This window comes from Maniola jurtina, chromosome 10, assembly GCF_905333055.1.
Source record: "Maniola jurtina chromosome 10, ilManJurt1.1, whole genome shotgun sequence".
Taxonomy (NCBI): Eukaryota; Metazoa; Arthropoda; class Insecta; order Lepidoptera; family Nymphalidae; genus Maniola; species Maniola jurtina.
Genome location: NC_060038.1, coordinates 2253517 through 2278174, shown reverse-complemented (window position 1 = coordinate 2278174; position 24658 = coordinate 2253517). Strand labels below are relative to the sequence as shown.

The 24658-nt window shown below is 39.4% G+C and overlaps 3 protein-coding genes across 3 annotated transcripts; 2 read left to right on the top strand and 1 right to left on the bottom strand.

Moving 5' to 3' along the window:
* Positions 1–1436: 1436 nt before the first annotated feature.
* LOC123869208 (valacyclovir hydrolase-like) lies at positions 1437–5133 on the top strand. Its single transcript, XM_045912027.1, has 5 exons — positions 1437–1594; positions 2861–3139; positions 3796–3949; positions 4276–4522; positions 4824–5133. The coding sequence occupies exons 1-5, from the start codon at positions 1508–1510 to the stop codon at positions 4924–4926; spliced, it is 870 nt and encodes a 289-aa protein (XP_045767983.1). The 5' UTR covers positions 1437–1507; the 3' UTR covers positions 4927–5133.
* Positions 5134–5491: 358 nt separating this feature from the next.
* LOC123869068 (valacyclovir hydrolase-like) lies at positions 5492–12844 on the top strand. Its single transcript, XM_045911804.1, has 6 exons — positions 5492–5528; positions 7176–7207; positions 8781–9038; positions 9513–9666; positions 10278–10533; positions 10751–12844. The coding sequence occupies exons 1-6, from the start codon at positions 5492–5494 to the stop codon at positions 10845–10847; spliced, it is 834 nt and encodes a 277-aa protein (XP_045767760.1). The 3' UTR covers positions 10848–12844.
* Positions 12845–17491: 4647 nt separating this feature from the next.
* LOC123869188 (serine/threonine-protein kinase Warts) lies at positions 17492–24382 on the bottom strand. The gene is made up of 5 exons (XM_045911987.1): positions 24078–24382; positions 23253–23717; positions 19194–21231; positions 18603–18889; positions 17492–18134 (listed from the first exon to the last, which is right to left on the bottom strand). The coding sequence occupies exons 2-5, from the start codon at positions 23505–23507 to the stop codon at positions 17712–17714; spliced, it is 3003 nt and encodes a 1000-aa protein (XP_045767943.1). The 5' UTR covers positions 23508–23717; positions 24078–24382; the 3' UTR covers positions 17492–17711.
* Between the last annotated feature and the right edge of the window lie 276 nt (positions 24383–24658).

Here is a 24658-nt window from a genome sequence, read left to right as displayed (position 1 = left end):
GAAAACGAGACGGACCTATCTGTCTCTAATATAATTTTGTCTCGTCGAAGAACCGGACGGTCGAAGTTTTAGCTCGAGCTACTGAAAAAGTGGTTCTTCTACATGAACATCTGTTCTACCTATGGCACGACAAGTCGAGATGACAATAGAGGTGGGGATGCCCCGCACACCCGCCTCATACCCCGATTGCCATCTCGACTCATCATAATCATAGGATGATAATCATAGGTAATATTATGATAAATGAGAGACCTGTCAGCCAAACCGTAAGCACAGTGGGTTCACGATGGAGGTATTTTATACGTGGATAATAGATATACTTATTAAAAATATAATATATTTCTGCATGAATATAAAAAACTTCTAGTGCGAGTTAGACTCACCAACCGTGAAAAATCCCATATAATTATAGTTATTTGGCTAAATTAATCTACTGCTTTGAAACAAATTCCTTTTGCTTGGAACCGCGAACAGGTATTTGAGTTTTATATGCTGACTAGCTGTTGCCCGCGACTTGTCAGCTTTAGGTTTTTAAAATCCCGCGGGAACTCGAGCTATCTCGCTCATGATCCGCGCGTACAAAATATGGCGCGTAGGCATAAACCAATAGGAGACGGACGCACGCTATGATTGGCTGAGATATTTTCGCGCCATTCATTTCAATAATAAAACTGCGCAGGTTACACAAGTTATTAAGTGGTATGTAGGTACCTAGAAGGCAACGATTTAACCAAACGTCGTCGTATCACTGTTTGTAGGTACGAGTATGTATGCTTGTATAGGTAAATCCCGAGACAGACGGAAGTGCATTATTTAATTAATTATTATTATTTTATTACCTACCTATATAAATTTATAACTAACTTGCTTAATTACTTACACAGGGCATATACAGGCTCCAAGATTCTTAATTCGTATATATAGGTACCTATCTGTCTGCCAACATACAGGGTGTAGCATTAGTAAGTTCACAAGTAATGCGTTATCGCACGTCAACGCGCGATCAAAAAGGCCATTCAGAACGGTAATTCATTGTGAGTGCTAAGTCGCTCAGTTTCGGTAGAGCCTAGAAAATTGACGTGAAAGAGGATATTACCTAACTGTGACGAAGCTCAAAAGGGGGATACACATAGACTTACAATTTTTTCGCTAATTCTAAGCCTATGGTTATACAGGTGTAACCAGAACGCTAGCAAAAACTTAGCGTTATTGTTATACTTACTACATAACACTATACAATGCCAGTAACTACCTGGCCTTACCTCCTATAATAATATTATAAGAGCAAAAACATATTTATATAAAAACACACCATAGCTCTGATTTTGTAAAACAATTAAAACTAAGTGAATACTTAAGTAGCTACTAAATTAATAAAAACAGTAATTATTACTTATTGCTATGTTAATGTAAAACGTGTAGAAGTATGCAGATATAAACTTAAAGCGTTCAATTTGAATTTTTACTCGTACAAGCTTCGTAATCTTCGGAAGGATAACAAGTGAAAATGTTTAAATTAAGGTTCGCACCGCTACGGAAAGTGACGGAGGTGTGGTACCCTAGTATGTCACTTTCTACGACGGCTTCTCCAAAGGTACGTTTTTTTAACGGTATCTAAGTTCATAGGTATTTAGAAAGAAAAAATATATAAATAGACTCAATATATTTTCGTGAATTTTTCAATGTCTTTTTAGGGTTCCGTACCTCAAAAGGAAAAAAGGAACCCTTATAGGATCACTTTGTTGTCTGTCTGTCCGTTCTTCCGTCTGTCCGTCGTGTCTGTCAAGAAAACCTATAGGATACCTACTTCCCATTAGCCTAGAATCATGAAATTTGGCAGGTAGGTAGGTTTTATAGCACCAGTAAAGGAATAAATCTGAAAACCGTGAATTTGTGGTTACATCATTAAAAAAAAAATTAAAATGTGTTTCAATTTTCAAAGTAAGATAACTATACTAAGTAGGGTATCATATGAAAGGGCTTTACCTGTACATTCTAAAACAGATTTTTATTTATTTTTATGCATAATAGTTTTTGATTTATCGTGCAAAATGTTGGAAAAAATACTCGAGTACGGAACCCTCAGTGCGCGAGTCTGACTCGCACTTGGCTGGTTTTTCTGTGTGGACACGCAATGCGGAGCTCTTGCCGAGGGCGCTTCACAGTAGACACTGTGTTATATTGAGAGGCTTAGAATTGTTATTGTTGCCTAATGTGGTTACTGTTAGATGGTCGGTCCAGGAGTCGCTGTAAGGGGTGATGTGGAGGCGACCTAGGTAGGGTTAGTTATAGCTGTACCTACCCGTTGTCATTGGAGACATTGGTCTCATGATTCATAAGTGAGAGTTACTATACTATACTATACTAGATGATGCCCGCGACTTCGTCCGCGTGGATTTAGGTTTTTTAAAATCCCGTGGGAACTCTTTGATTTTCCGGGATAAAAAGTAGGTAACCTATGTGCTAATCCTGGATATTATCTATCTCCATTCCAAATTTCAGCCAAATCCGTCCAGTAGTTTTTGCGTGAAGGACTAACAAACATACACACACACACACACACACACACACACACACACACACACACACACACACACACACACACACATATACACAAACGCCTTTATAATATTAGTGTGAAGTGTGATAGTTATTGTTGAGGGTAGTTCATGTTCTCTCGTAGTGCGAGAGTATCGTTTGTAGGCCCACGGAGGCTCAGTTAATCTAAAGGCTTATCTGGTAATTGTCATTATTATCTAAGGTTTAGGTAGGTATCTACATATTAGTTCCTACTGTCCGTCAATACTCAAATAAGTATTTCACTATGTAGAAGGTAATAGACAGTTTTACATTTGTTTAGGTGAATGAAGAAAAAATAAAGGAGGAGAAAGTCAAAGTTGGGAAGTACGAAATAAACTATCTCAAAGTAGGTCGGGGCCCGCACCACGTTCTATGCGCGCCGGGCTCTCTCGGCACCATATGGTTTGACTACAAGCCCCAGATCCAGGGCTTCGACCGAGACAAGTTCAGTTTAGTGGTCTGCGACCCTCCGGGCAACGGGAGGAGCACTGTACCGGAGGATGACAATGTGGTCGACTTCTTTGAGAGGGATGCGGCTGTGTATTACGAATTTATGAAGGTAAACAAAATCAGGAAGTTACTTATCCGAAAACTTGACGGCTTTAGGTAAGACATACTTACCGTAAGTATGTCTTACCTAAAGCCGTCAAGTATACAGAATACGTAAGTAACTTACGTATTCTGCATCGGTACCGAATTACCGACAAAACTAGGTATTAATAATTACCAATGCTGATTGCTGTCCTACATGATAGGTTGCCCATAGTTTCTCACGGTTTTACGAAATAGGTAGTCCCGCTCATCCATTTTTCTAATTTTTTAGGGACGTCTGACGTCTCCTTTCTTTTTCATAAGGTACAACCTAGGTAACTATAAGAAAACCTATGCAATCTCTACTAAGAAATAGAGCTATGACTATTAACTAGGGCTGCCCGCATCACTGATTTTCCGGGACGTCACTATTCTGACGTCTCCTAATAAATCTAGGGCTGCTAACATTCACTGATTTTCACATGATTTTCAGGGATGTTCTTTTTCTGTAGACCTACAGTCAACGACATTTACCTATATTTTAATCTACAGACATTATTTTGAAAATTTTGTACGAATGATAGCTAGAGCTGTCACCTGTCATTGGTTTTCCGGGACGTCCCATTTCTAAAAACAAAAACAAACGTAATAAAACTCAAACTGACCTATATTATTTATTTAAAGGTGCTCGAAGTCCCGAAGTACTCCTATATAGGCTGGAGCTGCAGTGGCGCCTCGGGGCTTATCCTCGCCGCTAGGCACCCAGAGGTGGTCAACAAGTTAGTTGTATTTGGCACCAGCTCGCATATGTTGAAGAGTGAAACAGAAAATTACAGTAGTACGTATAGTCCTATACATATTATATTTCTATTTCTACTTTTATTGAAGCAAAGATTTTTAATTGATGGGTGGCATGGGGTTCTAACTAAGAAAACGCTGAAACGCGCTTCAATTACTGGGCAGGAGGTATTTCACTCATGACAGGCAGGACATTTAGAGTACTTTTTATCTCCGAAAATCAAGGAGTTCTCACAGGATTTTTAAAAACCTAAATCCACGCGACGACGTTATGGGCATCATCTAGTTTTAATATTTTTTGGACGCTGTTCTTCCGTACTCAGGCATTAAATAGGAAAGTATGTAATTGATCGTTAATTATTACAGAAATGAAAGATTTGAATAACTGGTCAAAACCAGTGATAGAAGCAATGACAAAAATGTATGGAAAAGAGGCATTCGTGAAAAAGCTGAACAAATGGGTGGATAACGTCGTGAACAACTACTCAGTGTTTAATTGCGACGATCTTCTGAAGAATATAAGGTGTCCCACACTGATACTTTACGGTGCAAAGGACCAAATGGTAGACGGCTCTCACGTAAACTACTTGCAAAAACACATTAAGAATTCCAGGTGGGTTTATTATCTTGCCATTACACACAAACCATACTTCCATTCTAATAGGTATTATAAATGCGTCTGTCTATCTATATGCCTGACTATATTTCTGTCTGCTAGCTTTTCATGATCCATCTGTCAAACCGATTTTGATAAAATTTTGTAAAAGATAACTTGCATCCGGAGACAGATATAAGCTACTTACCTAGGATTCAATGTATAAACATGAATGGATTTATTTCGCAATCACAGACAGACATTTTCAACTTTATTGATTTGAATAGATGTAATAATATTGATGTATATTTTGTTACAGAGTTCACATATACCCTGAAGGCAAGCACAATATCCACATAAAGTACGCGGACGATTTCAATACTAGAGTTCAGCAATTCCTTCTACAAACAACGAATGATTAACCGTGATTGAAGTAACCGTTTAACAGGATTCACAAAATAATAATGAATTCGTGGATATTATTAAAGAACTTTTAAAGAGGCTGCTTTCTTTATAAAGTAGTGTGATTGATTTTCTCGCTCAAGTACCTATTTTTATCATAATATATTTCAATAGTGAGATAATCAGGCCAACAGTAGGTATATAATTACACTAACTAGCATATTTTAATTAGGTTTAGTTTTAGTTAAAAATTATAATTTAATCCATTGTAATTTTAATAAATTAAATTTCCGCTTATCAGCTATTACTTATTTAATACACCCATCCTTGCGATCAAAAAAAATAATATGTTTCAAATAAAAAACGATTCCAGCACGAGACGGTCAAAATGTTCGATATACAAGATTGTACAAGAATCAAAATTACGAAGTTTTTTGTTTTTAACGTTTCTCTTTGATTTTCGAGTTTTTTTCAAGAACATATGCGCCAAAGGAGCTACAAACTCTTTGTCAAAAGTTAAAAGATTTTTTATTCAATTAAACTTTTGCAAGTGCTTTTGAAGCATCACTGTACCACAGGTTAAGAATGCCTTTCCTACCGAGAAAAACCAACAATAAACTCTGTGAGTTAGTATACCCTTGATAATGGCAATAGTTTCACTTTAATAATATAGGGTGTAATTAGAACGCTAGCAAAAACTAAGCACTATTATTATACTATCTAAATACAATCCGATACCAATAACTACTTGTCTTACACACGTAGTTTTAGTGACTTAGTATTTTTCGAACCCGCAATGTACAGCGTACAAATCTCGGGGTCAATGCCCCACGTACGATGTGAAATTGAACCCGTGGCACCTACCTACGCAACGTTTATTGAGCGTTGTTTTATTTGCAATACATTTACAATTTTGCGAACTTTTAAAATACAGGTTTTTTAAATTCGCGTTTATTTATGGTATATTTTCAGTAATCATCAGTACTGCAGTTTTTGCTAGCGTACAAATTACACCCTCTATGTGATAACAGTCTAAACTAAGTGCGTCCTGCAGTAAGATACGGGACGTCCCGTAAAATCTGAGATGGTCGACAACCCTATATTTAACACCTTTAAATGGGGTAGTTTCCGAATGATGAAACTGCACATCAGTATTATTTTGTTAAAAGCGCCATAAAATAAATTATTATATGTTAGTTTATAGGTATTAATACTAACATAAAGGGGAAAATTTTGTTTGTGTGTAATCGATAAACTCTGAAACTGTTGGTAGGTAAGTAGTTCTATAGGTACCAGTCCGTACCTATGTAGTAACGTAACATCCTGCTTTAGTGTTCTTTAATTTTATTATCACTATGGATTATTTGACTATAGTAATTAATCTTGTTATAACTAGTGGTTTTCCCCGAGTTAGCGTCGTCTATCAATTTTTATTGTACCTACCTAACTAAGTACTATTGTTTTGGTAAAAAGTTTTTGCAGGGAAATATCATCACGTAGGCGCAGTACAAGTGTAATCAATTATTTTATTTCTATTTCATACTTGACTAGGTAATTTTAATCATACTTTTGTTCGACTTAAACCATTGAATTAAATACCTACCTACATATTTGTAAAGTAGAAGTAATTATCTATATGAATCCATTCAGATGCTATGATGCTCTAAATGCAAATTCACGAACATAAGTAGAATCGAAGACCTAGCTGATTGGCTGCCTGTTCCGTCCGCATGCATTTTAAAAATCCTGTGAGACCTCTTGGGTTATACAATATACAAACTTAAGGTCGCTGCATACGTAACGTGTTTTTCCCGTCCCGGACGGGACGGGAGGATTTCTCGAACTACTATTGGACAACTGGAACGCCCCGCCCCGTCCGTTTTCTAGTTGTCCAATAGTACTTCGAGAAACCGTCCCGTCCCGTCCGGGACGGGAAAAAAACACGTTACGTATGCAGTGACCTTAACTCATGTCAAGTTTCATCAAAATCAGTTTAGTGGATGAGTTGGTAACAGTCACAGACTGACACACTTTCGCATTTATAATATCACTTAGTTTAAGTACCTATTATTTCATTAAAGACATAAAAATCCAATAAAGGCAATTCTGCAGTTAATAAAATTATAAATTTTACTACCCATTTGTGGTATTAAACAAGCATCCTATCTATAATACAAAAGTTATCCCTAATTACATTACCTTGAATTATCAGGGTTCCGTACCTCCTAAAGGAAAAACGGAAATTTTATAGGATCGCGAACCTATGTAGGTACGCTCGACCGAAATTGCCGGCGCACGTGGGTAATGTGTTTGCTATTTCACCTAACATTGTGTGAGAAAGAGAGCCCCGGTATAAAGATGCGCCGACTGGCCCTTCCCTCCACAATCATTTGAGAAAAAACTGCTTTTACGTCTGCAATGTAAAGTTACCTATTTCAACTAATGAATATGTGAAATAAAGTATGCCTAAAGTTAAATTGTTTTAGAATTATCATACCTACTCTTAATCTTATCTACTTACGTACAAAGTTGTCATTTTAGTGTTAAAATATGAATCTTTCGAGGCTCATAACTTTAAAGATAAGATAATGATTTTGAGCATTTACCTAATATCAAATAATGTAGTGACGTGATCACCCACCTACGTTTGTCTGAAGAAAGCACCGGAATGCGTCACCTTAAGAGGAGTCTCTCCGTCACTCGCTCCATACAAACGTAGTTCCTATTTCATTTGAATATTAAGCAACCAAAGTCCATGAAATTTTGCAGAAGAGTTTTCCAGAGTTCTGTTAAAATATTTGGTTTCAAAGTTACGCGGTTTTAAAAAATTTACATACAAATCTTTGAGCCCCTGTAATTTTAAAACTATATATTTTTAGAAAAATCTAAAACACCACAGGCTCAGATATTAGTTTCTAGAATATGTCTGCAAAATTTCATGGACTTTGGTTGCTTAGTATTCAAATGAAATTGGAACTACGATTGTATGGAGTAAGTGACGGAGAGAGCCCTGTTAAGGGTTCTTTTTCGATGCGGAAGCCTATAAAGTTTGGCGCTGTGTCGTGATCTTAGGGCAACATTTTATGGAATGCATAATAATAATTATGGTTGTTGGTGATGTGTCAACATTTATTCGTATCAGTGTGCGGTCAACGCAAGCATTGACGTATCGCATGGCCGCGCTAAAAATATTTCGCGTTTCGTGAAATAAATCGCGATAAAAGTTTTAATTTTGAATTCTCGGTTCAATTTAGTACAATAGTATGCAAAAAATGCTTGCGCGAAAGAATATCGTGAGAAAAATACAAAATGTAAATGGATTTCGTGCGTGTTTCTCGACTGATGTGAAGGTGAAAAATGAAAATATTTATCTATTTAAGGTGCATGAGACGGGCCTGCCCGCGAAATTCAAATTTAATTTGATTTTTCGCACTTTGTAAACTAATACGACAAAGTAGGCTTAAGGCACTTGAATTGCGCCAAAATGGCAGTATCATCCTCACAGGTTTATATAAAAATCTTTACTTGAAAGTTTAAGAAATCAGCTATTAATTTGTGAGTAACTGATGTGAAACTCATTATTTCGACTAATTTCATAAACTGAACACTTTCAAGTAAAGATTTTTATGTAATCCTGTGAAGATGATGCTGCCATTGTCGGAATTAGAATGCCATAAGCCTACTTTGTCGTATTAATTTACAAATTGCGAAAAACCAAATTAAATTTGAATTTCGCGGGCAGACCCGTGCCCCGCAGTGAGATCGCTGTCAAGGACTAACATGTAACGTTAGTGACTAACATAATGAACCAATAGATATTAATGTTGTAACTACTTACGGAATAAAAAACTTTTGTAATGAATAAATACTTTAGGAGGAAAAGATCAAAATTGGCAAACATGACATCAACTTTATTAAAGTGGGTCATGGGCCTCACGGCTGCATCTTCACACCGGGCGGCCTCGGCACCATATGGACTAATTACAAGCAGCAGATAGAAGGGTTCGACAGGAGCAAGTTCACGTTGGTGGTCTGGGACCCTCCAGGGTTTGGGAAGAGCTACCCTCCTGAGAGGGAGTTTACGACGGATAGCTATGAAAATGATGCAGACACTGGCTACAAACTTATGACGGTATTTTACTATACATACATAAGTACCTACTTATATTTCAAAATCCACCCTAATACCTACTTTATTAATCTAAACAGACTAACTACCTACTTCATCAAAGACGTTTTTAAATAATAACAGTGAGCTGAATTTGCATAGTCCCTACCATAGACCTATGATTTTTCGCTTCTTAATTAAACGTCTTTGTGCAATGATCCTTCTGTAGGTATCTGAAACTTGCAAAAATTGAGAAAAAGCAAGTGTTCAATATTTTTTTTTGAATTATGGAAATGTCTTCCCAAAACCTACGCGAAGAACACAGGTTCAACGCGTAGAGGTTGTCTTACTTCGGACGGAAGCTAAGCCAACAAGAGCTCCAAAGTTTAGTAACCCATCAAGTTTTTGTTTTCGATTAACGTCGCAACAAACACAATCCACGCTACTGTTGCTGTCGCCTCGCTATCGAACCATACTTTGTTTGCTCTTATTTTCCAGATGTTAGACATTTCCAGGTTTTCAGTGCTAGGCTGGAGCGCAGGCGGGTCCGCCAGTCTTGTTCTGGCGGCGAAATATCCTGGCGCTGTCAGAAAGCTGGTGGTGTGGGGAGCCAACGCGTACATGCTGCCCAGTGAGATAGCAGGCTTTAAAAGTAAGCTTTCATTTCCACGCGGACGTCATCTATAAATTCGTATTGATCAACCCCTAGCTGGCTCACTACAGAGCACGGGTATGAGACGCGGGTAGTCAATAGTCTACCAAGCTGGTCAAGTGCGGATTGGCAGACATCACACACCTTTGAAAACACTATGGGAGAATTTTCAGGCATACAGGTTTCCTCACGATGCTTTCCTTCACCGCTAAAGCAAGTGATATTTAATTACTGAAGACGCACATAACTCCAAAAAGTTAGAGGTGCCCGGGATCGAATCCCCTACCACCGATTAGGAGGCGGACGTCCTAACCATTAGGCTATCACAACTGCTAAGCTAGGTATCACACTTCACACTAATATTATAAAGGCGAAAGTTTGTATGTGTGTGTGTGTGTGTGTGTATGTTTGTTACTCCTTCACGCTAAAACTACTGGACGGATTGGGCTGAAATTAAGAATGGAGATAGAATATACGCTGGATTAGCACATAGGCTACTTTTTATTCCGGAAAATCAAAGAGTTCCCACGGGATTTTTAAAAAACTACATCCACGCGAACGAAATCGCGGGTATCAGCTAGTTACTTATAAAAGTGGTTTTAATTTCACAGGTTTAAAAAACGTTAACGCGTGGGCGAAACATTTGCGAGACCCGATGATGGAAGTATACGGTGAAGAGCGGTTCGCGCATTACTGGAGGAGATGGGTGGACGGCATGTCGGCAGCTTTGGAGCCCACGTTGGACATTTGTAGCGAGCACTTGAAGGACATAGCGTGCCCCACTTTGGTGCTGCACGGAGAGAAGGACCCGCTGGTTACGTATGCAGCACACGCTCCGTATTTGATAGAGAACATTAAAAATTCTGTGTGAGTCCTACTTATTAGTTCCGTACCCGAAGGGTGCCAACGGGACCCTATTTTACTAAGCCTTCTCTGTCCGTCTGTCTGTCAGTGTGCTGTTGTATCTCGTGAACTGAAATAGGAGTTGTCGTAAGGTCCGGTTCGCCCAGTATTGGGCTAGATGGGTGGACCTTGGAGGCGAAGTCGGACCTTAGGTACTAAACTTAATAATTTTAATTTTCAGATTACACGTATACCCCGAGGGCAGACATGATATACACATCCGATATGCTGCAGATTTCAATAGAAGAGTACAAGACTTCTTAATGCAACCTACTTGACTCGAAGGACCACGAAGGACATGTAGCCATATAGCTAATTTTATTGTTATATTACGCGTATAATCTGCACGCGTAATATACATTCTCTAAACAAACGTCTGTATTTAGTTTTCAGTTTTGATTTCAGGTTTCAAACAAAAAAGTCAACAGAATTCCCATATTTTATTTTCATTTACTTAAAAGCATGTTTTATTTTAAAATAAAACAATTTACATACAAATAACACATAATTTAAGGTGAAGTGACTCGTTTTTTAACATACTATACAAATAAAAAGAACGTCCGATAAAATAGTTGGAGAGCTGGTGGTGAAATTTGACAAGACGCTTGATAAAAACTGAAAGTTCGTAATAGGGTTCTTCGACGTTTCCTGAGTCTGGAACTCTAGACCTGCCAGCCGGTCAGTAAAAGAACAAATTTTCGGCTTTTACTAAGCACCTCTACAATATTTTCCACGAGCTTTCGGCCCATAACTTATGAGAATGTCAATAGGCTAGACATTATGGCTGCTAGTCACACTGTATTTGTTCGAGGTTCAAATCTATTACAAAGTTATTAGCGACTAAAGTTATCCGCCCACTACATAGATCAATGGAATGTCATTAGGACAGTCTTGAGCTGACTGCTAAATGACTTCTATGATTAATTTGTACAAAATACGCTTAGTGTACAGTACTTGGCAGTACATATTATACATTGAGCTTTAGAAAGAGGTAATCGGCAGCTTCGTAGAGCGTCGCGTCGTCTCTGTCGTTGAGACAAGTCAGCGACAAAATGTCTAAATGAGTGACAAAGACGACGCTCTACAAAGCCGAAGCTGTCGATTATCTCTTTCTAAAAATCGATGTGGAACTATTTACTGTCGGGTACTGTAACTAAAATTTAAATACTACATATATTTAAAAAATAATTAAATATTATATTATGTGAAAAATAAAATTCGACTTATGATGACTATAATCTTGCCCGTGGTTATTCCTAAATGGAAGAGATGGCAGGTATAGAATATAGATAACTTCTCCTTCATGGCTTGGCGAAACAATGATTTCTCATAACATTTACAACATTGTTCGACAATAACTTTGTACTTTTAGTCAATGCGACAATTTCACCCCTTACACAAGTTCTCAAACATGTATTCTACATGACATACCTATTATGCATTGTTGCCCTTTTTCGTGTACACCAAAAATAAGTTCTAAGTTTTTTTTTACAAGACTTGTAAAATACTTGTAATAAAATTTTGCTGGCTCTAGCCTCTATTATCTGATAAAACAAGAGAGATAGAGACAAAACATGTACGAAATAATGACTATAAAATCATTTGATATGTTTTGGACAAGGTTTTGTTACAAGTTTTGTCGAAAAGTATCAGACATTGTTTTTTTTGGTGTAGGTAAAGATGGCAATACAAGTGACTTTACAAACTACAAGAGTCCTTCTCTGTAACTGTATACTGACTGACAAAATTGTGAATTGTACTCATTAGAATAGAATATTTTTATTCAATTAAACTTTTATAAGTACACACTTTTAAATCGTCACTAGCAATATGAGATTCGAGAAAAACTTAACAATCGTTTCTTTTTTGTGGCTTTCATTTACATACAAAAGTATATTTTTTATGACACTTAAAAGACGTCACGTTCCGATGTAGTGGGCGGCTGACTTACAAAAAAATTTAGGCATGTTGTTAGTGAAAACAAAAATTACATTTTGCACTACAAAAAAAAAACTAATTTCTGAAATGTACCTATAGGTACTCCCGAATTTAATGCAACGAAATTATGGCCAACATAAAAACTTTTATTTGAACTTTAAAATCTCTACCATCAGACTATTTACCCTATTCCATGGGGTTCATGAGTTTAGCCGGTTATGTGTATTGTTTGTGTCAGTTCTCCTGTAATTGCCAAACTATTCCATATTAGAAGATAATAATCCATGATAAAAAATGTTCACATTTTGTTGTTAATAAATATTATTATTGCACTGTCTACATTTTCTTTTGTCCCAGGTTTCTTTTCCGTACTTAAATGTTGCCATCTTGAACCGTGAAAGAAACCGAAACGTAAAAATCGGTCAATTGCGAGTCGGACCTCGTTCTTTTAGGGTTCCGTACATAATAATAAACATTTTTTGGGTGTACATCGCAATAAACCGTGATACAATCTATTTTTTATTGTTGTTTTTAGTATTTGTTGTTTAAAGACATAATATACTGAAATTTCATATTCCTAACTACTTTAGGTTTGAGATAGCCCCCGTCACAGAAATAGTCTTAAAATGACAACCTTAACAGCCCCCCATTTCTATCAACGTTGGTGAGATGTAAAATCTTATACTAAGGCTCCTGCGAACAGCCTGCATCAATCATTGCTGCGACCTCAACTGCTGTGATTGGCTGAATTTATAGTATTCTTGTTGCAACAGTGCATTTCAGCCAATAGTGAGGAAGGACGGCCAATCAGATGCTTGCGATCGTTACACCGTAGCTGTCAAAATACTGCGATAGGCGAAGGCCCTCAAAATGACACTAAAACTGGGTGCCAACGGATCGAATCACGTGGCACGAGTATGTCTTTGCTCTCAGTATCTTCGTGCATATGGTATGTAAAATTATGTTGGACCATTCCGTTACATTAAAGACTTCTGTAAGTTATGGTTTTTTTACTGTCAAAGAGCCGATGCACAGTTTGGCTAAGTGTTTTATACAAGTCCTGAAGCAAAACATTTATTTTATTGTTATGATTTATCACTTCTACACTAAAATCTAAAAATAATTATTTATGAACAATTCAAAATAACTTGTGACAATATTTGAATAAATATAATTTTGAGGTGAGGTATATTTTTACATTGATGCATCTTAAGTTTTCTAAAATTGTGGAAAGCCAAATGATATTTAAAAAATTTAAGCACTTATTTTGATCCTCATAAGATACATAACAAACAAAATCATTGGAAATTTGAAAAAAAAAACAATCGAAAAAATGTATGGTTAGCATTTTTCTTTTAGCTAATGATTTACTCGTAGGTAGCCTTTCTTAAAAAAAAATCATTTGATTACTGTCATTCTCTGCGCATGTACATTTTATTCAATTTGACTGTTATAAAACACTTAATCAAACCGTCCGTCGGCTCATGGTCTAAGATAATAAACACACATTGAAGCGACCTATCTCGATAAATACAGACGTAAGAAAATATAGTGGCGAATTTCACTAATCCAAACTTGTTCTTATCTCATAAATAATTTCTCTAGTTACAAAAATAGTATACAAATAGGTTTGATCCACACTATGGCGTTTAATTTGGACCTTTTTTGTGCCCAGACCAGGGTTTGTACTCTTGCCCTAAATTATTGCTACCTGGGTATGAAAGAGTATGATTTTAGCCTAAGTTTGGTACTTTATAACTCGAAATTTCCATAAAAATTGATTTAAATATGAGGTAGGTATCGTTAGCTTTTTCAGCGTTTGTTTTTTTTTAAAGCTTTATATCATGTAATTAATTCCATGTAGCATTGTTGTTTCATGTAGTTCAAAACGGGACCAACTTCCTCTTGACAAAATGATGCTGCTACTTATTCAGTTAAATTTAAAATTACAATTCATATTACAGACATACATACCTATACAGCCAGGATTATCTTCCTCATGAGGAAATCCTTCAATCAATAGCTGTATCGCGAAATTGTACACCACCAGGTGAGATTGCAGTCAAGTTTGTGTCTTAGTAAAAAAAAACCTTTTAAGTCTTCTTTTCCGTGCATTATAAATAAAGCTTTCATCATCAATCATTATCAATAGCCTATAACAGTCCACTACTGGACTTAAGCCTCTCCCAATTGGGTATTTGCCTACTTTTGAATTTGATAAATATTATTACTTTATTATAAACTAGGATAAAAATAATGACGTACACTGAAAAAAATATTAAAATCCAACAAAGATTTACAAAGTTACAGGCATTTAATTTTGGAGTGGGAGGATCCCTTTCTCGCAAAACGAAAAATTGTATGAAACCGCACGAAGCTACTATGGCATTAGTGACGGAGTGACGTCATAATGCTATTATCGCTATCTCTGTCTAATCTGAAATATATAAATGCTTATAACTTTTTTTCTATTTGATCGATTCAATTAGTTTTTTTAGTTTACGTCATTATTTTTATCCTAGTTGTAATGTTTAGTTTTAGTGTTTTAATAAAGTAATAAAAAAATTAGAGTAAAATACCCTATTGGAGGATTTACCCATAATCACCACGCTGGGCGAACGGATTGGTGATTGCAGTAGATGGTAGTAGTAAGTAGCAGCACAGAGGACGCTGCTGCCCGTTTTCCGTAATAATAAATCTTTATTCTTTACAACTTACTAGCATTATATTGATGACGATATTCATATTCCTAGTACTCCGGATATGTCGTTTGCGGTAATTTGCAGTTTTAGGGCCCTTAGACCTAGCCTGGGTCATATTTGTACCTCATTGAAGCGCCATAGTGTGGAGCAGGCCTGAATGGAACGCTGGATGTCCCGTCGCGTAGCACCAAGGTTACACCGGCTATGTACTACTGTGATCCATTCGTTACATATATTACAATCATAGGCCGAGAGACGACCGCCAAAAAATGTGCGTATCGACTACATGACACTTTTTACTTATCTTCCTATTATTCTTTCTTTCTTTATTTGCATTCATGTGTTAAATTATAAAAATATATAATATTACAACATGAAGCCCCGTCAGGGCGTTGCAAAGTAGAATTTCCTTATGAGCAAAAAAAAAATTGGCCTCTACACTTCTAGCTTTAAAAAAGTAAAAATGTATAGAAGCTAGTGCCTTTCCTTTTACATTGGTGCCAATTTGAATATAATATGATATGGCCTAAAATCGGCCAGCAATTTTCTTGTGATTATATCTAAATAATCCAAGTACTTTAATTAATCTTCTTGATAGTATTATTAACGGTACTTTATTATTTGTCGGCAATTTATAAAAGGATCAGATGTGGGTTGTTACAGTAAAAATTGTTCATAACAAATGTTATCTTAATAACTATGTATTTACTTCATTTTAGTTCATAAATATAGGCAATACGGCATATTATTATATGTGATTTCATACAAGGTTAGAAAATCTCCACATTAATATAACAATAAGTGCTAATGCAATATCAGCAAAGAATTTCATTTAGAGTGTCAGTGTCAACAAAACATTTTCACGTCGACCATCTCTCGGCCTACACAGGTTTACACTTACAAAATACATAACGATACAATATTACAACATTATCACCGGGATTATTAACAATACGGCTTATTAAAAATAAAACTTTTTTTAAATACGTTACATGTACGTTGTTTACAGGGAGGGGGAGGGGGGAAACTATCGCTTTAATAGAGAGAGAGAGTCAAGGCACACACTTCACGAGAATCCTTACGAGGTATCTAGTGTCTCTTTCACTCATATGACGGAGGTTACACGCTCAGTTTGGCATCAGTTCATTACATGACCTTGAATACGATCGACGATTGATCGACTAACTGTACTGAAGGTACTTTAAAATATATAAAAAATTCATCAGTCTGGATCATCAGTCTAACAGTCAATGCAATAGGCTCAGTCGATATTTATATCATTTTGATGTACTGTATCTCCATCGAGAAGGTTCAACATTTATCATGACTAGACTTCGCTATGTTGTCCCACTGAAAAACGTCAAAACGGATTTTAGGCTAGGAGAGAGGCAAGATGGCACAGTTAAAAACTTTATGGCCGATTTACACCGATTGCGTATGCAGCACGTAAACGTGATACGTGCGTAGTGACGCGCGTTAACCCATAGATGTAACCGCAAGCATTACGTCTACGTGAACGTTCACGCCACGCAAGATATATGCCATGTTTCATACAATTCGAAGGTGGATTACTTCGAGGGTGCAAAGAAAGAAAAGAGGGTGTAAAGAATCCCACATACATACCCAGATAAACGTGAAAAACACAACCGCCTTTGCTGTCGCGCAGTGGGGTATATCTTCATGTTTTTAGTGATAACACCTTATACTATAATAGTTCAATAGCCACAGTAAAATAACAGCCGACGGGTACCGCGATTTATTAAAATATTTTTATTTCAAAAAATCACAAATCCCAGGTGCTATCTTGTCCCATGCTTACCCTATCGAAATGTTAATGTGACAAGACGATGCAGTCTGGTCATAATACACGTTAAGATTTAGCAAGAAACAGTTAAAAATTATTTTGCTATAATCCGCCAACAGGATAAATCTGTATGGTCAAACATGCAGTTACAAGCTAAGCACCGCTTACCTTCCCAACCAAGCAATAAAGCCAAGTTCCCAAGCAAGCACTGCCACCACCATTCACATGCAACACCACACAAGACTTTTCCACTACTCTCGACGCACGTTTCGCCCCGACACCGGAGCATCCTCAGGAGATTTCGACTTTACAATGCTGTATTGTCAAGTATTGTCATATGTCAAGTGACTTGACAATACAGCATTGTAAAGTCGAAACTTGGCTTTCGTTTCGTTGGGAACTTGGCTTTATTGCTTGGTTGGGAAGGTAAGCGGTGCTTAGCTTGTAACTGCATGTTTGACCATACAGATTTATCCTGTTGGCGGATTATAGCAAAATAATTTTTAACTGTTTCTTGCTAAACATGAACTTCCGCAAAATAACGCCTGATTCTATCCAACGTTAAGATTTCGCAAAGAACTCAAAATACACCAAAATGGTAAAAGATATGGACCCAGCAATAAATGATCAATCTCAAATCATTATCAACAATCACGGTTTGAACTGCTGCCAGCCCAAACGAGTAACCTCCGACCAAATTAAACGTACACAGGGCCCTGGTTGTCGTTGTCGTCAAGATTGATTTTGTTCGTGTAGCCATCATCGAAGAACCTTCGGAAGGTGAATTCGAAGAAGCCGTGGAAAGTTTTCCCGTTGTCGAGGAGTTCGCTGTCGGACTTGTTGGAGTCTGAACTGCCGGAATTTCTCAACTTGTCCGGGTCTATGGGGTCGAAGTTGGAGGTGTCTGTGGGGTACTCTATTCGAGGGATATAGGGCGCCACTTGCCTCCGCAGCCCCTTGTCGAAGTCGATGCCGAGGAGGAAGGGGTGGTGTTTGACCTCGTCGGCGTCCTTGCCCAGCCTCGTTTCCTGCCCGGAGCAGAGCTGTAAGATGAGGTCCTTGCTCTCTCGCGAGAGGTTGGCCGCGTCTGGGATGTGGAGAGTGCTTTCCCAGTTTATTACCTGCAATTTAACATACAAAATGTTAAACTAATTTTTTTGACTTCTTAAGTGAAGATCCGATTAAGAATTGAGCTCTGCAATGGACAGTAGAAACTGGGGACTCATTGCTATAACATATGAAATTAAATTCACTATAGCACTTTTAGTGTCATGTAGTAAGGTGTGTGTGCAAATGAATGAGCGAGTAAGCACTGATGTTTTCTTTCCCGCCAAAAATATAGTAGTTCTTCTCTGCTAGAGTATACCGATTAATAAAATACGCGCGATACTTGCACCCACACACGTACGCTGGAGCGGTTGGCTTGCGCGCTCCAGTACTTTCAACGCGAGGTACTTGAGGGTGCCAACTATATACTAACGAGTGAGTGAGATAGCACACCGCATCAACCAAAATGCAATAGGTTTTCTCTGCTCAAGTAAACGAGTGACGGAGAGAGCCCTCTTAAGATGTAAATATGCCAAACAAACCTTTAGCTGTGTCTCCGCGGGCGTGGAGGCCAGGAAAGGGGGCGAGCCCACCAACATCTCGTACAAGATGACGCCGACCGACCACCAGTCGCACAGCTGCGTGTAGCCCGTCCGCTGCAGCACTTCCGGCGCGATGTAGTTCGGCGTGCCGACTAACGAGTGAGCGAGACAGCGCTGGTGCTCTCGCTTGCGCCGCCTTTCGAGCGGCTTGAGCTGGTGGCAGCGGCACTCGCCCATCGCACCCCACTCGCCGTCCACGGGGTCCATGGAGTCTTGTCGACCGTGGTCTGGGATTGTACAAGGAAAATTACTTTAAACAAGCAATTCTTGCATAATATAATCAACAACTTCTATGTAGTAACAACTCTATGAATAATAACATCTAAAAAATTTAACTGTCATACAATGACAGCTTTTTAGGAACTATTATGCATGAGGTACAGTAATACAATCAAACACAAACTCTGTCAATGTCAAAGTTTTCATTGCTTCAAGAATGCATTGCATAATGTATAAATTAACAGCTACTGCTTGTAAGTATGGAATTTACGCGATCAGGGTTTCCACAATGTAAGCTAAGGTTGTACTCACCATTTCTCTGGTAGTATTTGGAGTTGTGCGTCCAGCGGAAGCCCGTGCACAGGCCGAAGTCGGTGAGCTTGATGTGGCCGTCGCGGTCGATGAGGATGTTGTCGGGCTTGATGTCGCGGTGGATGAAACCCATCTTGTGCACGCTCTCCACGGCGCACGTCAGCTCCGCGATGTAGAAGCGCGCCAGCTCCTCCTCGAAGATGCCCAGCTTGATGAGCAGCGACATGAGGTCGCCGCCCGGGATGTAGTCCATCACGAAGTACAGGTTGTCCTTGTCCTGGAAGCTGTAGTACAGCTTCACCACCCACTCGTTGTCCGCCTCCGCCAGGATGTCGCGCTCCGCCTTCACGTGCGCCACCTGGTTGCGCTTCAACACGTCCGCCTTCCGCAGCGTCTTCATGGCATACAGATGACTAGTATCGATCTTCCTCACCAGCGTCACCTCCCCGAACGCACCTACCCCGATCGGCTTTATCTTGTTGAACATGGATTTGTCCATCTTCGCCCTTTTTAACCTGATGTAGTTGGACTCCTTCTGCGATAGCATCTTCCTCATCTGATCCTGCGCCTCGGCGCTGAGCCCGATCTTCGTCATCTCTTTCTCCAGTTGCATGCGGCGGTACGTCCGCTGCTTATAGGACTTGAGTATATTCTCGACATGCTGCTCCATGAAGAACTTGAACGCCTGTGGGGAGTAGTTCCGAACTTTGCAGTCGCGCCGCTCGTCCTCTTTCTCCTTGCTGATGTTCTTGCGCTCGGGGATCGGCGACTGATGCCGGATCTTGTCGGGCGCGCCCTTCGGTCTGCGCTCCGTGGAGCCGTTGGAGCTCTTGTCGGAGCCGGAGGGCGCGCTGTCCTTCATCAGGCCGCAGTTCTGATTGGGGCATTTGAGCTCGAGCTGCGCGTCGCCGTTGTGCGGCAGCTTCTTGTGCAGCGGCGAGTGGTGCGAGGCCACGGTGGTGGTGGAGTCCTGGTTGCCGTAGGGCGGCGGCGGTGCAGGATGCATGCCGCGCTGCGCCGCCAGCGCCTGCATGGTGATGGCGTAGCTGGGCGGCTCGGTGGTGGGCACGACGGCGGGCGCGGCGCCGGGGGACGCGGGCTTGGGCGCCAGCGGGTAGCTGGGAGGCGCCTGCTTCTGCTGGATGGAGGACGCGTAGGAGGGCGGCGGCGGCGGGCCGGGCGCGGCGGGCGGCGGCGCCACGGGCGCGATGGCGGTCTGCAGTACGGGCTTCTGCACCTGCGTGCTCTTCACGGACTGCATGATGATGGGCGGCTGCACGGCCTGGCGCGCCGTCCACGCTTGCAGCGGCGTGGGGCGCGCCGGGCCCGCCGCCGCGCTCTGCGTCACCGTGACCGGGCTGGGCGAGCCGGCCGAGGTGCCCGAGTACACGCCGGACGAGGGGCTCTTGCGGTAGTCCTGCGACGTGGGGCTCTGGCGGCTCTGCATGGACAGCGTGTAGGACGGCGGCGCCGCGAGCGGGTAGGGCGGCGGCAGCTCGGCGCCGGGCGCGGGGAACATGTTGAGCGCCTGGATCTGCTGCGTGAACTGCTGCTGCGCCTGCGGGCCGTTCTGCACCACCATGGGCGCGCGCGCGGGCGGCGCGGGTGCGGCGTGCACGGGGCTGGTGCCGCGCGCGGGCGGCAGCGGCGGCGCGGGTGAGATGCGGTTCTTCATGTACTGCTGCACGGCGGGCGGCACGGGCGGCGTGGACGGGCATCTCGGCGGCGGCGGCGGAGGCGGCTCGGAGAAGCCCGACGGCGAGTACTGACGACTGAGTTTCTCGTGCGGCAGCGGTGGCGCGTCGGTCTGCCGGGGACTGTCCGATCGCGAGCTGCCCGCGCCCGAGTCTAGAGCTGGGCTCCCTCTGTGGAGGTTAATCTCTCGCTCTAGACTGGGCTTTCTTATAATTTTAGCACTGAGAGCGCTTAAATTACTCGATTTAAGCACGCCATTGAGTGGTTCCTGCTTCTTCGAAAGGTAATCGAGCGCCGCATCAAAGCGACCACCAGTGAATTTGAGTGCCTTGACTGCTGGATCCTGGAAATAATTACTTTAAATGTTACAACTAACTACTGTTTGGTAATGATAAAATATCCCTAGATATTGAAAAATTATATTAAAATGTATGAGTTTGAATCATAGTGAACAGGGATAGCAAGAAAGACTATGGAAATGGAGTGTTTAATTAAAAAAAAATATATTTAAGTAGTTTAACAAAATTATTCCTGTGGTGAAAATGTTCACAGACATCAGAACTACTATGAATTTTCAGTCTATACTGAAAATTCATAGTAGTTCTGAAGTCTGTTCCAAGCTTCTTCTATTTCACATAATAATGGATTAAAAAATTTCTTTTGCAACATATTATGAATATGAAAGTGCACATATTCACATAATCAAAGTTATTCAAAATCTGTTAAAAAGTGGCACAGAAAAGGTTAACTATTAAATCAAAAACTCAAGGTTGCCTTTTCTCTAGGATATTATATGATAATGTGTACATTAATTTAGGAAGAATCACTCCATAGTTTAGCTCATTGAACTTCTTTTTGTCAAAACTAACATTAGCTATGAAAATGAAGCAATTTTATTGGTATTATTCGTCTCTCACATCACTTCAATAGTGATGAGATGATATAATTTATAACATGTGTGTTATGATGTATATGTTTATATAATAAGATGTATACATTTACATCTCTCTCTCCAGTTGTTCCTTTATTTCTGAAGATTATGGTCCTGGTCAACACCAGGACTATAATCAGGGACCAATTAATCTGCACAAGGTTGCAGCCTTGCAACCTTGTGCAGATTAATTGCTCCCTTCAACTTCTATCGGAGGTCAATCTTGCAATACACATGCAATAGTCTTGCTTATACATAAGCATAGCATATTGGTTGGTTATTATTTTTTATTATTAGTTTCCAAAATTTCAAATCTTATTATTAAGTAGATAAATTAAAGATAGCTGGGTTGTATTTGAGAAGCTGCAGGAGGGAAAAGTATAAAATTACAGGAATATTTTTATAGAAAGAGCAAAAAAATTTAAGTATAATACATAAATATTGCGAACTCACTACCCCTAATTGCACTATGTCAAGTGTCATGTCAAAATTACAATTTCAGTCCTTAACATTAGGCCGCAGATACACCTGTAAGTATTTCTCACATGATTAACTTATGATAAATTTACTAATATAAACACTCTTATAAGCAGATTTACATTAGTAAATTAAGATTGTCCAGATTAAAAAAAATATTTTGATCAAAAGCACATTCTTTTACCATTTTGCTCTCCAGATCATCATTTATCCACAATTAGCTATTGTCTGGCATGCAATGGGATGCAACTTACACTCTACAATGTACTAGTACAGTGGCAGAAGATTTCAAACAACTGCCAACAACAACTGTACAAAGTTTCAACACAATTGGATGAAAGCCAACTGAATGCATACTTTACAAACCAACAAAAAAATAAACATTTTTGTATTTAAATACAGTAAAGACTCAATTAACCAGACTAATTGTTATCGTAAGGCATTTGGATTTTTGTACATACGTCATATTGTTAACACATGACAATGTTAAGTCTTTATTCAAAATAATAAATACAAGTTGAACTTATCAACAAAAATCAATGTTTATTAAAAGAATAAAGATACATTTTCATAGGTACATAATATGCATCTATTTACATACTTATGTATTTTCTTTAATTATTAAAATATTGCAATCTTAATCATCTTTGATTTCGCCGTTGGCAATCTGGATAATCATGAATCCATGACTGAGGTCCAGATAATCCAGGCTCTACTGTATATAAAAAACTGACTAGCTAACTGATCTATCAATACGCAAACTACTGTATGGATACGGCTGAAATTTGGCATGCAGCTATATAGCTATTATGAAGACATCCACTATGGATTTTTAAAAATTCAAAATGTTCATTCAGGGTTAAAATACGAATTTGAAATTTGTGTAGTCCACATGGACAAAGTCGTGGGTATAAGCTAGTTCATGACTATCATAAAAAAGTAAACAAGCAACTAACCTCATCATAACCCAGAGCTATCAGCTGATTAAGCGACTGTGGCAGCACGCTCAAGTCCTTGTCCAGCCCATTCCCTGATGATGAGCTGAAGCCGGAACTGACCCCAGAGCTTACAGTGCTGGCGGCGGAAGAGCCCGGGGGCTCCGAGCTCCCGATGTTCGCGAACGGGAGGAGGGAGTTACGTATCTCGGCGAGCGCTTTCTGGTTGTACCCTGAGGAGCGCGTGGCCGTCTTGCCGGGCGCCGGCGGGTTCATGGCGCCCGCGCCCGAGCGCCGCACGGCTCACCCCACCCCGCCCATCACATAGCCATCCCACACCGCACGCTCACAGTTCGCATTTGTATATATTTGAATCACACTTGTTATTAATAATAGTCTCCAAACTTTTTACTGTGTTATAGCTTGTCTAATGTTTCACTTGTATTGACATTATAATCTTCTGAATTTAAAACGGGAGATTGATAGCTGAAAAGACAAAGTTTGTGAGTTAGGTATACCAATAAGAATTTTATTGGGGTTAGTGTAAGAAACTCGTGATTTTTCCAACTTATGGGATGTAAAAGTGGCCTTTCAAATGTGTTTACTTTAACACTATTTGAAATGAAAATTCATTTTTACATTATCATAAGATTAACTTTATCCAATCCATTTTAGCAGACAAATCCTTTAAAATTCAAACAAAATATACAGTAGCGAAACTCTTTGGGTACTCGACACAATTCTGTTTGACAAGAGCTCAGGAATGCCAAAATTAGAGTCAGCTTTGTCGGAATATATTGGGGAGCACAGCTACGACTGAACACTATCGTAATGTAAACAAATTACCTGATATCCTTTACTCTCTGCAAATCCAAATGGGAATCATAGACGTCATAATCCCGTAAAATAAAAATGCTAGTTGAATGCTCTCACATTACCGATGACATCTTTCTTGCACACCACCAATTATGTATAAAGGATATAAATTCATGCATATGCGGTACGATAAAGAGTAGTATATGTTTTGGCCTCAACGTTAGACTATATTTAACAAATTACGAAAACAAAGAACTCTAAAACACAGACATGCAAGTTGGCAAACCATACAAAGCGACCATTTTGAAGAATTACCACATTCCATAGTGATGCTGTGAAAGCTACGCCAAAGTGACATTTTCGATTACTACCGATTTTGTCTAATTTACGATTTTTAACGGACAATAATTTTAAATCTTCTCTTGGGGTGCACATTGTTGCCCATATGAATGAAATGTGTCTAGAGTCTAGACTTTAGATTAAACTACAACATCTTTATATATTTTTAATGTACATTTAATCGATCAGCTCTAAATATTGAGATTTTGGTCAGCTCTAAAATATTTTCTGTTAAATAAAGTTAATTGAGACGCTACTATTGGCTAATTAGA